The sequence below is a fragment of the Orcinus orca genome, chromosome 14 (genome assembly GCF_937001465.1).
Source record: "Orcinus orca chromosome 14, mOrcOrc1.1, whole genome shotgun sequence".
NCBI lineage: Eukaryota > Metazoa > Chordata > Mammalia > Artiodactyla > Delphinidae > Orcinus > Orcinus orca.
In genome coordinates this window covers 45,342,975-45,356,343 of record NC_064572.1, presented here as the reverse complement: position 1 = coordinate 45,356,343, position 13,369 = coordinate 45,342,975, and the positions used below count along the sequence as shown (strand labels likewise).

General features: G+C 55.7%; 1 protein-coding gene and 1 pseudogene across 2 annotated transcripts in view; one reads left to right on the top strand and one right to left on the bottom strand.

The window, feature by feature from the left end:
• ALOX5 (arachidonate 5-lipoxygenase) overlaps positions 1 to 10,361 on the top strand; it is a 54,641-nt gene extending 44,280 nt beyond the window's left edge. Inside the window, exons 8-14 of one of the 2 annotated variants that reach the window (XM_004283377.4) lie at positions 4,203 to 4,406; positions 5,132 to 5,218; positions 6,938 to 7,116; positions 7,421 to 7,542; positions 7,914 to 8,014; positions 8,325 to 8,495; positions 9,660 to 10,361. In XM_004283377.4, coding sequence (XP_004283425.2) covers positions 4,203 to 4,406; positions 5,132 to 5,218; positions 6,938 to 7,116; positions 7,421 to 7,542; positions 7,914 to 8,014; positions 8,325 to 8,495; positions 9,660 to 9,839 — 1,044 coding nt within the window. In that variant the 3' untranslated portion in view covers positions 9,840 to 10,361. The remainder of the gene's footprint in view (positions 1 to 4,202; positions 4,407 to 5,131; positions 5,219 to 6,937; positions 7,117 to 7,420; positions 7,543 to 7,913; positions 8,015 to 8,324; positions 8,496 to 9,659) is intronic. The other variant, XM_033412111.2, reaches the window with a different exon arrangement.
• On the bottom strand, positions 1,533 to 2,249 carry LOC105748746 (zinc finger MYND domain-containing protein 19-like; annotated as a pseudogene).
• Positions 10,362 to 13,369: the final 3,008 nt, after the last annotated feature.

Here is a 13,369-nt window from a genome sequence, read left to right as displayed (position 1 = left end):
TGCCAAGAGGCTGGATTATGAAATGTTTTCTTTCTTTCTTGTGCTCTTCTGTAATGATTGGAATGTTTTACGGTAAGTATATAATCTTTCCTAATCAGAAACAAAAGGCTACATCCTTATCACCACCCCTCCCAAAATTTAAACACAAAACACCAAGCGTTCTGGACTTCCACAACATCACTACCAGCCTGGAGGGGAGTGGGGACGGTGGGAAGAATGTGTGGGAGGGAAGGCCCAAATCGGAGCGACCTGCAAGGCTGGTGTAAGAGTTCCGGATGATAGCAAGTGAGGGTCTGGACTAAGCAGTGAGAGTGGAGAGAAAGGCCAGAGGCATTGCCAAGGAGTAAGCAGAGCACAGGGTCCCTTCCCAGCTCAGCTGTTTACCAGTTTGTGACTTGGGAGAGCTGCTAAACCACTCTGAGCCTCAGTTTCCCCCTATGTAAAATGGGAATGTCAAGGAATACCTGCTTTGCAGGGCCACGGTGAGGGATAAATGAGATAGTACAAGTATAGCTCCTAGCATGCAGCAGAAGGTCTCCTTGGCCACAGAGCATGCACCAGAGCCTAGCAGGCATCCTACCTGCTCTGCCAGCAGAGTCAGGTGTGGGTGGGGCCGCGCAGTCAGTGCAAAATAGCGAAGCACTGGGAGGGGCGGGGCAGGGGGTGGGGAAGGGGAGGGGCAGGGCAATAAGAGGGGAGTGACAGGGGGTGGGGCAGGACAACAGTACGAGGGGCGAGACTGAGGGGGCATCAGGGGAGGGGCCAGGGGAGAGGTGGGGCAGTGGGGAGCCTGAGAGCTGGGACTGTTAAAAGGGGCTGGAGCGTTGTTCTATGAAAACATGGTTTCAGAGTTCGCAGACCTCCTAATTTTCCAAGAAAACCTATTAATCCAGATTTTTATGTGAAAGTACTGATATTTAAAGGTTGACAACTAATTGCATTCACAAACAACCAAAAATATCGTGAAGGTCAAACTCTGCTCTCCTTGCACTGCTCCGTCCTGGGTGAGCAGGCCCGGGGTGGGCTGTCTAGAGCCGGTCTGTCCGGCGTGGGAGCCCCTGGCCACCCACGGCTCTAGAGCCCTTGAGATGTGGTTAGCCCCTACCAAGGCGCTCTGGAAGTGCAAAATACACACCTGATTTCGAAGACTTAGAACGAGAAAAAATAATAGAATTTTTATTATTTACATGTTGAAATGACATTTTAGAGAGATTGGGTAGAATAAAATTGTATTATTAACATAAAGTTCACCCGTTTGTTTTTATTTTTATTACTGTGGCTGTTACTGAGCAGGACCTTAAGGAGCCTTCCCACGACAGCACCCCCGCCCCCCATGTCCTCCGCCTCAAAAAACTGTACATGAGTTTACGAACAATTAACATAGAGATAATGAGAAGGGTCCTGGCGGGCGCCTCCCGGCTGTCTCTGCTCTAGGTGAGCACTAGGGGGCGCTGCGGCAGTGCGCTGTGAGGGGGCCCCCGGCAGCTGCGCGGCTGCGGGAGCGGCTCGTTCAGCAGCTCTGGGTCTGGCTCTCAGCCTGCGTCCGCCGAGTCCCGGGGAGATTGGAAGCCGAGAGCGCGGGCGCTGCACTGCTGCTCTGCGGCTCGAGGCTCCGGCTCGAGCTCGTGCTGGAAGGGGCGCAGCTTCTCCTGACAGTGCTGCTTGTGGGCGCACCAGTCCTTCCGCGGGCACTGGGAGCCACAGTAGTGAGCCAGTTGGCAGCGGCCCCTGATGTTGAACTCCCGGAGCTGCTTCTCGGTCATCGCCCAGGGAGGGGAACGGCGCTCGTAGCAGGTGCAGGGAGTCTCCTCCTCTTGCACCATGTCCCCGTTGGTGTTATAGTACCGGGTTACATTCAGGACGGGGAACTGCTCCGCTATGGGGTCCGTGGGAAGCTGCTGAATTGCAAGCCAATATAAGCTTTGCTCCCTTCACTTGCTCGAGGTCTCTGACTTTGGGCCGCCAACCCCACGGTACGAGCTGCAGGTTGTCCAGGCGACTGTCCACAGTGACAGCATTGAGATGCATCACCTGAAACGGGGAGCGATGCCCCAGCCCCACCTCCCCATCGCTCCCACAGCAGCTCAGGAAGGAGCCTTCCTGACCCTCTTGCTCGGTTTTTGTCAAGGGCATATACAAGTATCTTAGCACCATTTCCATCCGCGTCTACTTCCATCCAGGCCTCAAAGGAGTAGCCCTCCACCAGCAGGGATGTTCTGCTCATCTATCAGTGTGTACTTGGTCCTCATCTGACTGCCTCTGCTCCTCTCTCCCAGCAAAAGCTCCCACCGCTGGTGATGGGAACAAGGTTCCCATTCAGGTTAAGGTCTGTGGCTGGTGCAGCTGCACAGCTGGCTCTTTTCCAGAGATTGTGGTGAAGGAAAATGCAGCATTTATTGCAGGGCCCCAAGCAAGGAGTCCAGGCAGCTAGTGGTCAAAAGGCCCCAAACTTCCCAATGGCTTTCAGGGAAAGGTTTTTAAAGACAGGGTGAGAGAGCGGGTTTGTGGGATGTGTGATCAGCTCATGGACATTCTTCTGATTGGTTGGTGGTGAGGTAATCGGGAGTCAGCATCAGCCTTCTGGTTCCAACTGGTCTGGGGTCTGTGTGCTTGTGGGCAGCATACAGTTAATTTCTTCCACCTGCTGGGGGTTTCAGTATCTGCAAAACAGCTCAAAGTATATGGCTCAGAATATTATATATAGCCCTTGAGGAGGAACTAAAGTTCCTTGACTTTGTTTTAATGGCTAAAGTATATTATTTTATCTTGCTTGACTGTTTTCCTTTATTTCTGCATTTTCTCACTTCTCTGATTAAATTTATTCTTTGGAACTCAGGGAAGGCCTAGGAGGCTAAAGTTTTTCTATAGACAAGAGGCAGGCAGAGGACATGGAGGGGATCTGTCCTGGAAAGACCCCCATAGGGTCCTGCTTGGTTACAGGGATACCTGAAAATTTTAAATTCCACCTGTGGCTTGCATTATATTTCTATTGGACCTCATCTCTGTTTTTGAGGGAGAGACAGGGAAATTACCTTCCAAAATACTTAACATGACCTTGAGGACCCAAATTGGTCTGGCTCCCCCACATCTCAGGCAGCTCTTCTCCTGGGTCACCCTGTTCCCACCACACTGCTCCCAGCAAGAGTCTAACACCCGGCCCAGCTCCCAGTTCCTATGACGGCTCCACCACTCTCCTCCTCTGTTCTGGACAATTCATTCTCATCCCATGTGTCCACCCCTCCCAGGCTCTGTGTCCTCCTCAGAAAGATGGGTCATGACAGCAACTACCTTGCAGGCTCACATGACATTGGGCTGTCAGGTCCCGAGGCTGCACCGGGCGCTAGGGGAGAGCCCCAGGAATGCCAAGGGCTGTTGTCATGGACAAAGCTAGGGACCAGGGGCTTGGGCAGGAAGGGCTGGCTAATGTAGATATGTCAGGGCCAGATCACGGAGTTTGGCGACCTTATTTTCTGGCACGAAGAGGTGACTGGGTGTTTTTAAAGACAGGATTGACCTGACATGATTTACATTTTAGAAAAAAAAATCACCCCTGCCCCAGTGTGGAGTTGAAACGGGGAAGGGAAAGACAAGCCAGCCTCTACTAAGGAGGCACCTGGCTGCAGGGCTGGGTTCAAGAGACAGTGACTTGGGACACTGCATCATGCTGGCCCTAGAGCCCCAGGAACTGGAGTTGCTAATCTTGGGCCAGAAGGGAACTCAGGAGCACCAAGACAGAGCCTAGGGAACAGCAGCATTTAAGGGGAGAGCAGAGGAAAGGAAAGTTGGGAGACCAAAAAGCAGCAGCAGAGAAGCAGGTGGAACCAGGAGGGAGGAGCGGAGATGGGGAACGGGTGGAAGACCACAGCCTTCACACATGGCGGTGCTCGCTCCTTGCTGATGCCTTCATGCTCTTTCATTCACTTCTCCTAATAACTGTGAGGTGAGTAGACACTGTGCCCTTGTTACAGATGGCAAAGCCAGAGCTCAGAAAGGCTACATTGCCCAGGGTCCCACAGATAGTAAGTGATGCAGCTGGGATGGGAAATACGATCTCTAGGCCTCTGCCCTCCTCCATGATCCTCTCATAATTCAAAAGTCACTGTTTAAGAAATTTGGATTCTCCTGGAATTTCCTGAGAGGCCAGGCTCTTCTGCGGCTGCAGTCTGGAGCGAAATACTGCAGTATTTTCTCCAATGTATCAGCTCAACCAGGTCCCAGGAGATGAGAACCCCATTTTTCTCCCTTCGGATGCAAAGTCTGACTGGCTTCTGGCCAAAATCTGGGTGCGTTCCAGTGACTTCCACATCCACCAGACCATCACCCACCTTCTGCGCACACATCTAGTGTCTGAGGTTTTTGGCATCGCCTTGTACCGCCAGCTGCCTGCTGTGCACCCCATTTTCAAGGTACAGCGAGCTGCTGCCTTACCTGGTGGGAGAGGGTATCCAGATATGGGGGGTGGGGGACAGAAGGGAGGGAGGAGGGGTACTGACATCCCCACAGGACTGGAGAGATGCTGGGGAGGTGGGTAAGTACCCCCAAGGAAGGAAGTGGCTCTGAGCCAGCTGGTTCCTGAGGACACAGGGCTGGGGCCTGACTCCAGCTTGGGCTCGCCTTGGGTGGGGTGGGCAGATTTTGAAGAGGCAGAAGAGTTCAGTGTGACGCTGTCTGATCCCAGGCGGCAGCCCCCACTGTCACTGCCCTCCTGTGTTCCCAAATCCTACCGGCACTGACTGCTGGGGTGACTGCAGGCTCAGGTTACCTCTCTGTGCCTCCATTTCCCCATCTGTAGAACAGTTCAGATAGTATGCCTGCCTCCTAGGATTACTGTCAGGGTTAAAATAGTTGACAGATTCGAGAGCTTCAAACAGTGCCTAGCACACAGTTATGCTCTGTGTAAGTGTTGACTGTTATCATTTTTATCACGACCATTATGTATTAGAGCATTAGAGTGGCGCCCATCCCCCAGGCCGCTGGCAGCGGCTCCACAGTGAAGGTCAGCATGTCAGCTTCACTCCCTCCCTGAGGCCTGTAGCATCGCCCCTCCACGGAGGACCCCCGAGGAGGCACAGACCTGGTCAGGCGCCCCCGACCGGCCTTCTCTGATGTCTCCTCCTGCCCCTCCACCCAGCTCCTGGTGGCACACGTGCGGTTCACCGTCGCCATCAACACCAAGGCCCGGGAGCAGCTCATCTGCAAGTACGGCCTCTTTGACAAGGTGGGTGCCTCCCGCCCGCCTCGATGCCCCGAAGAGCCCGGCCCGGCAGGCACCTACTTCTCAGAACCTCGGCGGCCTCCACTCCAACCTGAGGTCCAGATATCCTCTCGGGAGACCAGCCCCCTAGGCCCTGGGGTGGAGGCCTGGGGAGGGTGGGAGGCTGCAGGTGCTCCAAGTGAAGCCTCCCAGCTTCCCTGGCCCACGTCCACCCCTCCCACCCAGCCACTTCCAAGCACCACCCGCTCTTCCTCCTCACCGTGGTCTCCCCGTCACCTCCTCCCTCCCCTCTCCATCCTCCTGCCTCCCCACCTCTTACACACTGGGGACCTGCATCTCCCCTCCCACTCTGCCGCCCATCATTCTGATCACAGCCTCCCACACTCTGCCCTTGCAGGCTGTCGGTGCTCCCAGCCTACTCGCCCTGTCAGCGGGGGCTCAGGTCCCCCCTGCCCATCACACCCTCTCAGGCGGCACCCCACCCCCCAGGGAGGCTCAGGTCCCCCCTGCCCATCACACCCTCTCAGGCGGCACCCCTGACCCCCCAGGAGGCTTACCGCGCCTGGACCCTCCCGGCAGCCCTACCTGCAACTTCCCTGCTTTCTCATCTCCCATTAGTGAGCGGGCCAGATGATCACTAGGGCTGAATCACCATTTGGGCGGAAAATGACAAAACCCATCTCAGACCAGCTGCAGCTGTAAAGGAACTGTATCATCTCACACGCCTGGACATATTCGGGCTCGGGAGCCACAGCTCCCAGCTCCGTGTCTCGCTGGGCAACACTGGCCTGTGGCCTCCCTCTCAGCACCAGGTGCTGGGCCCAGAGCCCCCAAGCAACCCCTGCCCACCAGGATGCCTCATACGCAGGGACCAGGGACTCGAATAATGTCCCCAGGGTACAAGCCACTGGATGGAACTCTTCCACTCTTTAAACTGTGTGGGCCTCACTCTCTCAGACGGGGTTCTCGGACAGCCTTCCCCCTGTGGGAGAGGGAACAGGACCTCATCACAGTGAGCTCCAAGCTCATGTTCCCACGCAGTGACATCATCTTCCATCCAAATAGAAAGTACCAGGGAGCAACTCTATTGGTCCTGCTTGGGTCAAACGCCTACAGTGGACCAGTGTCTGGCCCCCAGCACCCAAGCCCTCCTTTGAAGATTCTGTACCCTGAGCACTCAGCCACCGTGTGTATGTGCCTGCATCTCAGCAGCTGGTGCGTCTATCCAGCCCTCACCTTGGCACACAAGATGCTCTCAACGGAGTTGTGAGGGTCCTGGGGGCTGGTATCTGCCCCCGTCTTGTGCCCAAAGATCAGGTCCCAGAGAGCAGTGCTCGGGCTCTGGGCAGCCCGTGCTCAGGACGAGGGCAGGCCTGGCCAGAGGGCTGCTCCAGCCCAGGCTCCACCCTGCCAGCTGTCCCTGCTGCGCTGCTCGGGGCGGGAGCTCTCCCCTCCCTCCTGTAGCTGCTCCCAGTCTCTGCACTTCAGCCCCTCACATCTTGATCGGGCAGAGGCTCCTCCCCGTAACCTCTCACTGGGCTGCCCTTGGCATTCTCCGAGTCACACGTCCCTCCTGCCCACCTCATGAGACCTAGGTTAGCCCTCGGCAGGCCTGGTCATCCTCCTGCCCTTTCACAGTTTCTCATGCTGAGCTTTGGGGCTGGAAGGCTGGAGGCGGGGAACCAGCCTCGGCTCATGGCGCTCTCTCCCCTCCTGCTCAAGGCCAACGCCACAGGGGGCGGTGGCCACGTGCAGATGGTGCAGAAGTCCATGCAGGACCTGACCTACAGCTCCCTGTGCTTCCCTGAGGCCATCAAGGCCCGGGGCATGGACAACACAGAAGACATCCCCTACTACTTCTACCGGGACGACGGGCTCCTGGTGTGGGAGGCCATCAGGGAGTGAGTGCTGTGGCTGTGGGACCTGCTCTGGGCAGCAGGAGGAGTGGGCCTGGGCGCTAATGGACCCGGCCAGGGGGCTGGGCAGCTGGCAAAGTGGGCCAGGGCCTGGCTCCATCGTCCGGGCAGGGATGGGGGAACGAGGGTATGCTGGGGCGGGGCGGGGGTGGAAGAGCATGTGACGTGAGTCTGGACGTTAAAGAGTGACAGCATCACCGATGGGGGCTCTGCCCTGGGGCCTGGGATACAGCTCTGCAGACCCTGGCTGGACCACCCACTCCTAGCCGGGCCTCTCCTCCCGGGCCAGGTTCACAGCCGAGGTGGTGGACATCTACTACGAGAGCGACCAGGTGGTGGAAGGGGACCAGGAGCTGCAGGACTTCGTGAAGGACGTTTACATGTACGGCATGCGGGGCAAGAAGGCCTCAGGTAGGGATGTCCCCCTGCCCCGCCCCCAGCCCTCTCTTCTGCTCTTCCCTGACTTTCTTTGGGCAGTGCTGGCCTGTGGCCTCCACCTTAGCACCTGGCACTGGGGCCAGAACCCCTAGGGGACCCCTATCCACCAGTATGCCTCAAGGGGACATCTCAGGGCCTTTCTGTGTCTCCTGAGAGCCCAGGTCAGAAACAACAGGAACACTGGGCCAAGCGGCTGTCCCCTCCCAGTGAGTCTTGCCCACGCCCGGGCCCTCCAGCACTGGTGTGTGGGAACCCAGGAAGCAGTATGGGTGGAGGCGTGTATCTGCCAGTCGGGGGTCCCTCCCCAGGGTCGGGGCCTCAGCCAGCCCGTGGCTCTGCCTTAGGCTTCCCCGAGTCCATCAAGACCAAGGAGAAGCTGTCCGAGTACCTGACTGTGGTGATCTTCACGGCCTCAGCCCAGCACGCGGCAGTGAACTTCGGCCAGGTGGGCAAGGGCAGGGCGAGGTGGCCAAGCCCACCTTGACTGCTTCTGAGGGCCCCTGGGTGGACCGCCCCACTTCCTCGCCTTCCAGACAGACGGGGGTGGACGAAGCCCAGGCAGCCCCGGGGCCAGGAGTCCGGTGTTCCTGGTGCGGTTTGGTTCCGTGCTAAGCACTGGGCGCCAGCCCGAGGGAGGGGCCTGCCCTGGCCTTGCTGGAGCGGGAGGAGGGGACTCGGGAGGAGGTGCAGGAGACGAAGGTGGGCGGAGGCTGCGCCGCAGAGGTGCCCACGCGAGTCGGTGGCCATCCCCACAGTACGACTGGTACTCCTGGATCCCCAATGCCCCCCCAACCATGCGAGCCCCACCGCCGAAGGTCAAGGGTGTGGTCACCATCGAGCAGATCGTGGACATGCTGCCCGACCGTGGCCGCTCCTGCTGGCATCTGGGTGCAGTGTGGGCGCTGAGCCAGTTCCAGGACAATGAGGTGAGACCGGAGGCCTTCTCGCCCCTTCCGGGAGTCAGAAGGTTTAACCCGCTCCTCAACCCCAGGGTTCTGTGGTTTAGGGCTCAGGCTGGACCCCTGCTGGCCAGGAATCCTGACTTGCAAGGCTGGAGGGGCCCAAGAAGCCCTCAGGCCCAAGCCTGGCTGGAGCTCAGCGTGCGTGGGGCAGGAGAGCCTGGGGACACTGGGACACTCCCCACAAGGGCACCCCCCACCCCCGCCACTGACAAAGCTCCGTCATGTGGGTTTCTCCCCGGCACCCCAGCGGGGGGGGGCCGAGAGTTTCCTGGGTATCTTCTGAGACATTCCCACGCACATACAACCTACCGAAGCTAATCCCAAAGCCGGCTCTCGGTAGACACAGCCCCACGGTGTCAGCGCACGGCTGCTCAGAATGACGGGCCAGTTGAACCAGCCCCAGACCCGCAGGCATTCGTTGGCATCTGAGTTGCTTTGGGACCTTTGCTAATGTCGTGGTCCCTCACTAACATCTGCATGTATGGGTCTTGGCACGTGTGTCCGTAGAACCAGTACGTTCCTTGTAGAGGAGTTTCTTGGTCAAAGAATGTTGAGACTGAATTGCCCTCCACAAACTAAATCTAAAACCCCATCAAGAGCACGGGCTATTTCTCCCACTTCTACCAGCCCTGGGTATGAAACTTTCCAATTTTAACAATCCCATAGTTTGTTTCTAAAAGGTATGCTTAGTTTTAATTTGCAGGCATCTGTGTGGGAGTGCAAATGGGCATACCACCCCCAACAGAGCCTGGCTGTGGCCGTCCTGGGCTGGAGAGAAGGCCTGCACTGGCACCTGTGGCCCTGCTGCCCCGAGTTCAGGCGGGAAGGCGGGAGTGCTGCTTGGGACCAGGCCACATGCCCACCACGGCCAGGACTACCCCCCACCTCCACGTCCGCCTGCACCTTTACACGTCCTTATAGCCTTATACCCTGCGGCAGGGCACTGATCCGTAAGGTCCCAGCCCAGGAGCATTCTCGGGGCGCTCTCAGCAGGTGGCAGGAGGTGGAGATGGGGGGATGAGCACACGCCTTGCCTCCCAAAGGATGGTCTCTGGGGTGGGACAAGGCCTGTCAGTTTACATCGCCTCATCGCAGATTAACGTGTCTCTGTCGTGTCTGGGTCCTCAGCTGTTCCTAGGCATGTACCCGGAGGAGCATTTTATCGAGACACCTGTAAAGGAGGCCATGGCCCGATTCCGTAAGAAACTTGACACCATTGTCAGCGTGATCGCCGAGCGCAATAAGAAGCAGCAGCTGCCGTATTACTACTTGTCCCCAGACCGGATTCCCAACAGCGTGGCCATCTGAGTGGCGCCTGAGCCCGTCTCACTCCGGGACGGCCAGCTGCTCCAGGCTGGGCTCGGCACCCAGACTCCATCCTGCCCAGGAGGGCAGGCTCCCAGGGCGGCTGCAGGGCAGGCCTTCAGATTCCTGGGAATTTGCCCGCAGGCCCCAGGCTCCTGGCTTCAAACCAAAGGCTCCCCAGGTTAGACCATGATATAGCTAAGCTTCGGTGCATTTTCCTGCTTGTTCCTCAGTCTCTAGTGAATCTCATACTTTGATCGAAGTGTGTAAACACTGCAGGGACCTTTCCTACACAGAGGACTGTGTAGTTTCCTGCCCACCACCCAGCTCAGCGCTTCTGCAGCAGGAAAGCCCCACAGAGCAGCATAACTGATGGATGTTTGCTCTTGTTGGGGACACGGGATGATTACTTTCTGTTCTATTTATGCTTAGTTCAATTTCTTGCATAGAGTAGGTGCCCAAATAAATTCTTGTTGAATGCATTAAGAACTGGTTTTCATAAAAATAAAGTTTATTTAAAACAGGTCTCCTTCTACATGCTACGTTCCAATCACCCCAAACAGCTCAATCCCCTCCCTAACCCCAAAAAGCCATAATCATTATGATCCCGTCTAGGCAAAAGCCTCCCCTCAACCCTCAGTCTGGAGAAAAGGGGCTTTTCTCTCTTCTTTGCCCAGAAACTCCTACTCTTCCTTCAGAACACATCCCAGATCTCATCCCCTCTGGGGAGACACCCTAGTTGCCCAGATAGAGCTCGTCTCTCCCCCAGGGCTTTGTTCAAACCTCTTCCATCCTCCCACGTGGTCTCACCCTTGGAACTAGAGCCCCTGGAGGATAGGGGACCTGCCGTATTTATTTCTGTGCCCTAATGGTGGCCTAGGGCTGGCATAAGTCACCGCCGTGCTGCTCCCATACTTTCCTCCCAGCTGGGCACCTACCCTACAGATTCCAGGCATCGTCTTGGGGGCTGGGGGCTGTTTTCTCCTATGGTAGAGAAAGCAACATGCCTTTTTAAAAAATGCATTTTCTTTCCTCAGGCCCAAGAAGCAGAGCCAGCCCTGCGCTTGGGGATGATAATCCACTGTCTCCTCCTACACACACACCCAGCCCCAGCCCCCAGCCCTTGGCTTCAGAATTGGGTCAGTGGAATCCACAGGGTTTCAGGAAAGTGCACACCTGATGTGCTAGGCCAGCCACCCTAGGCCATCTGGTCGGCTCTATTTCAGCCCAGGGGTCATCCTCCCCCCACCAGCCTGACACCCCAAGTAATGAGGAGCAGTGAGTGTGTCCGTAGGATCCCTGGGCCCGAAGTACCCTTTTACCTCCATGTGCACTGGTACAGCCTGGGGGAAGGAACATTGGGTGGACTTTTTTTTTTAAGTTTATTGAAGTAGAGTTGATTTACAATGTTCTGTGAATTTCTGTTGTATAGCAAAATGATTCAGTTATACATACATACATACATATATATATATATATATATATATATACACACACCCACACAAATTCTTTTTCATATTCTTTTCCATTATGGTTTATTATAGGATATTGAGTATAGCTCCCTGTGCTCTACAGCAGGACCTTGCTGTTTATCCATTCCATACATAATGGTTTGCATCTGCTAATCCCAAACTCGCAATCCATCCCTCCCCTGCCCCCCACCCTTGGCAACCACAAGTCCATTCTCTACGTCTCTGAGTCTGTTTCATAGATAAGTTCGTGTCATTTTTTAGATTCCACATAAAAGTGACATCATGAGGTAATTGTCTTTCTGACTTACTTCACTTAGTGTGATAATCTCTAAGCCCACCATGTTGCTGCAAATGGCAAGATTTCATTCTTTTTTATGGCTGAGTAATATTGCATTATACACACACACACACACACACACCCCACATTTATGCTGTGAACATAGGGATGCATGTATGTATCTTTTCACATTAGAAGGCGTTTTCTTGGTTTCTTGTTTTTATTTATTTTTGGCTGCATTGGGTTTTCGTTGCTGTGCGTGGGCTTTCTCTAGTTGCAGCGAGCGGGGGCTATTCTTTGTTGCAGTGCGCGGGCTTCTAATTGCGGTGGCTTCTCTTGTTGCAGAGCACGGGCTCTAGGCACGCGGGCTTCAGCAGTTGTGTGGTTCGCAGGCTCTAGAGCGCAGGCTCAGTAGTTGTGGCGCACAGGCTTAGTTGCTCCGCGGCATGTGGGATCTTCCTGGACCAGGGCTCAAACCTGTGTCCCCTGCATTGGCAGGCGGATTCTTATCCACTGCATCACCAGGGAAGCCCCACATTAGAGTTTTGTCTGGGTATATGCCCAGGAGTGGGATTACTGGATCGTATGGCAACTCTGTTTTTAGTTTTCTGAGGAAATTCCATACTGTTTTCCATAGTGGCTGCACCAATTTACATTCCTGGGTGGACCCTTCAAAAAGGGAAATGTGGGGACTCATCAGCACTGCCTTGACCCCTAAAGCTCGCCTTGAAGGGGCTTGGTGGGGAGCGTCAGCCCCAGTCCACAGGTGAGGAAACTGAAGCTCAGTGAAGAGAAGGAACCCTTGAGAGGCCACCAGCTGGAGGAGAGCTGGGCCTACCAGGGCCTTCCACGTCATCTGCTGTGATGCCTCTGGCTGATCTCGCACCAGAGTACCTTTCATCTCCAACATTTTAAGAATTTACAAGTGCTTCTGAAGCAGTGAAGCCTTTGCCAGCAGGCCTCTGGGGGGCAGGACTCCAACAGGCAGAAGTCGGCCAGGCAGATGCTAATTCAACCCAGCGGGCAGCCCTGCTCCCAGGAGCTTCACGTCCACCCTCGCTTCCTCCATCATAAATGGTGGGATGAGCCCAGAGAGCCCAACTCTGTCTCTTGGGCCTGGGCCTCCACAGGGTGGAATCAGATGGGGTGGGGGAACTGGAAATTGGCTGCATTTCTTCCCAGACACCCCAGAAACTGGCTGAGATCTGGAGGGTGGGGTGGGAGGAGAGCCCTGAGTCAGAGGGGCCTCCGTGACTCAGAGCAATGCCCTCCCTGGGCCTCAGTTTCCCTGCTATACATGGGGGTCAGACTGGAGTACCTGTTCTTAGTGTTGGGTGAGGGACGTTCCTGTGGAGGGGAAGCACAGACCACTTTGAAAATTGGATAAAAGCTATGGGCATCCCCCCAGGAGTGTGACACAGGCACTTATACAATCCTCAGGGAACCACACACCTCCTATGGCTGAGCAAAGAGTCCCGGGACCAGGGTTCCCAGGTGACTGGATTTTATGGGACAGAAAAGTTCTGCAAGAAAAATCTGGAGGGACATTTGTGTTACCAAGTTTTTGTTGGTATGAACCAACCAATCCATAAAAGGCACCCCTGCCAAGTGCTACCAGCGACTCTTATCACTGCTTCATAATAGGGCGTTTTAACAACAGAAGAGCAGGAGAATAAGGATAACAAGACTACTCTTTCTCACAACAACCTGTGTTGCCTTTTCCCATCTCCCCCTGGTCCCCCTGCAGACTGTGCCACAGCAGTGCCGGGAAGCACGGCCGGGCC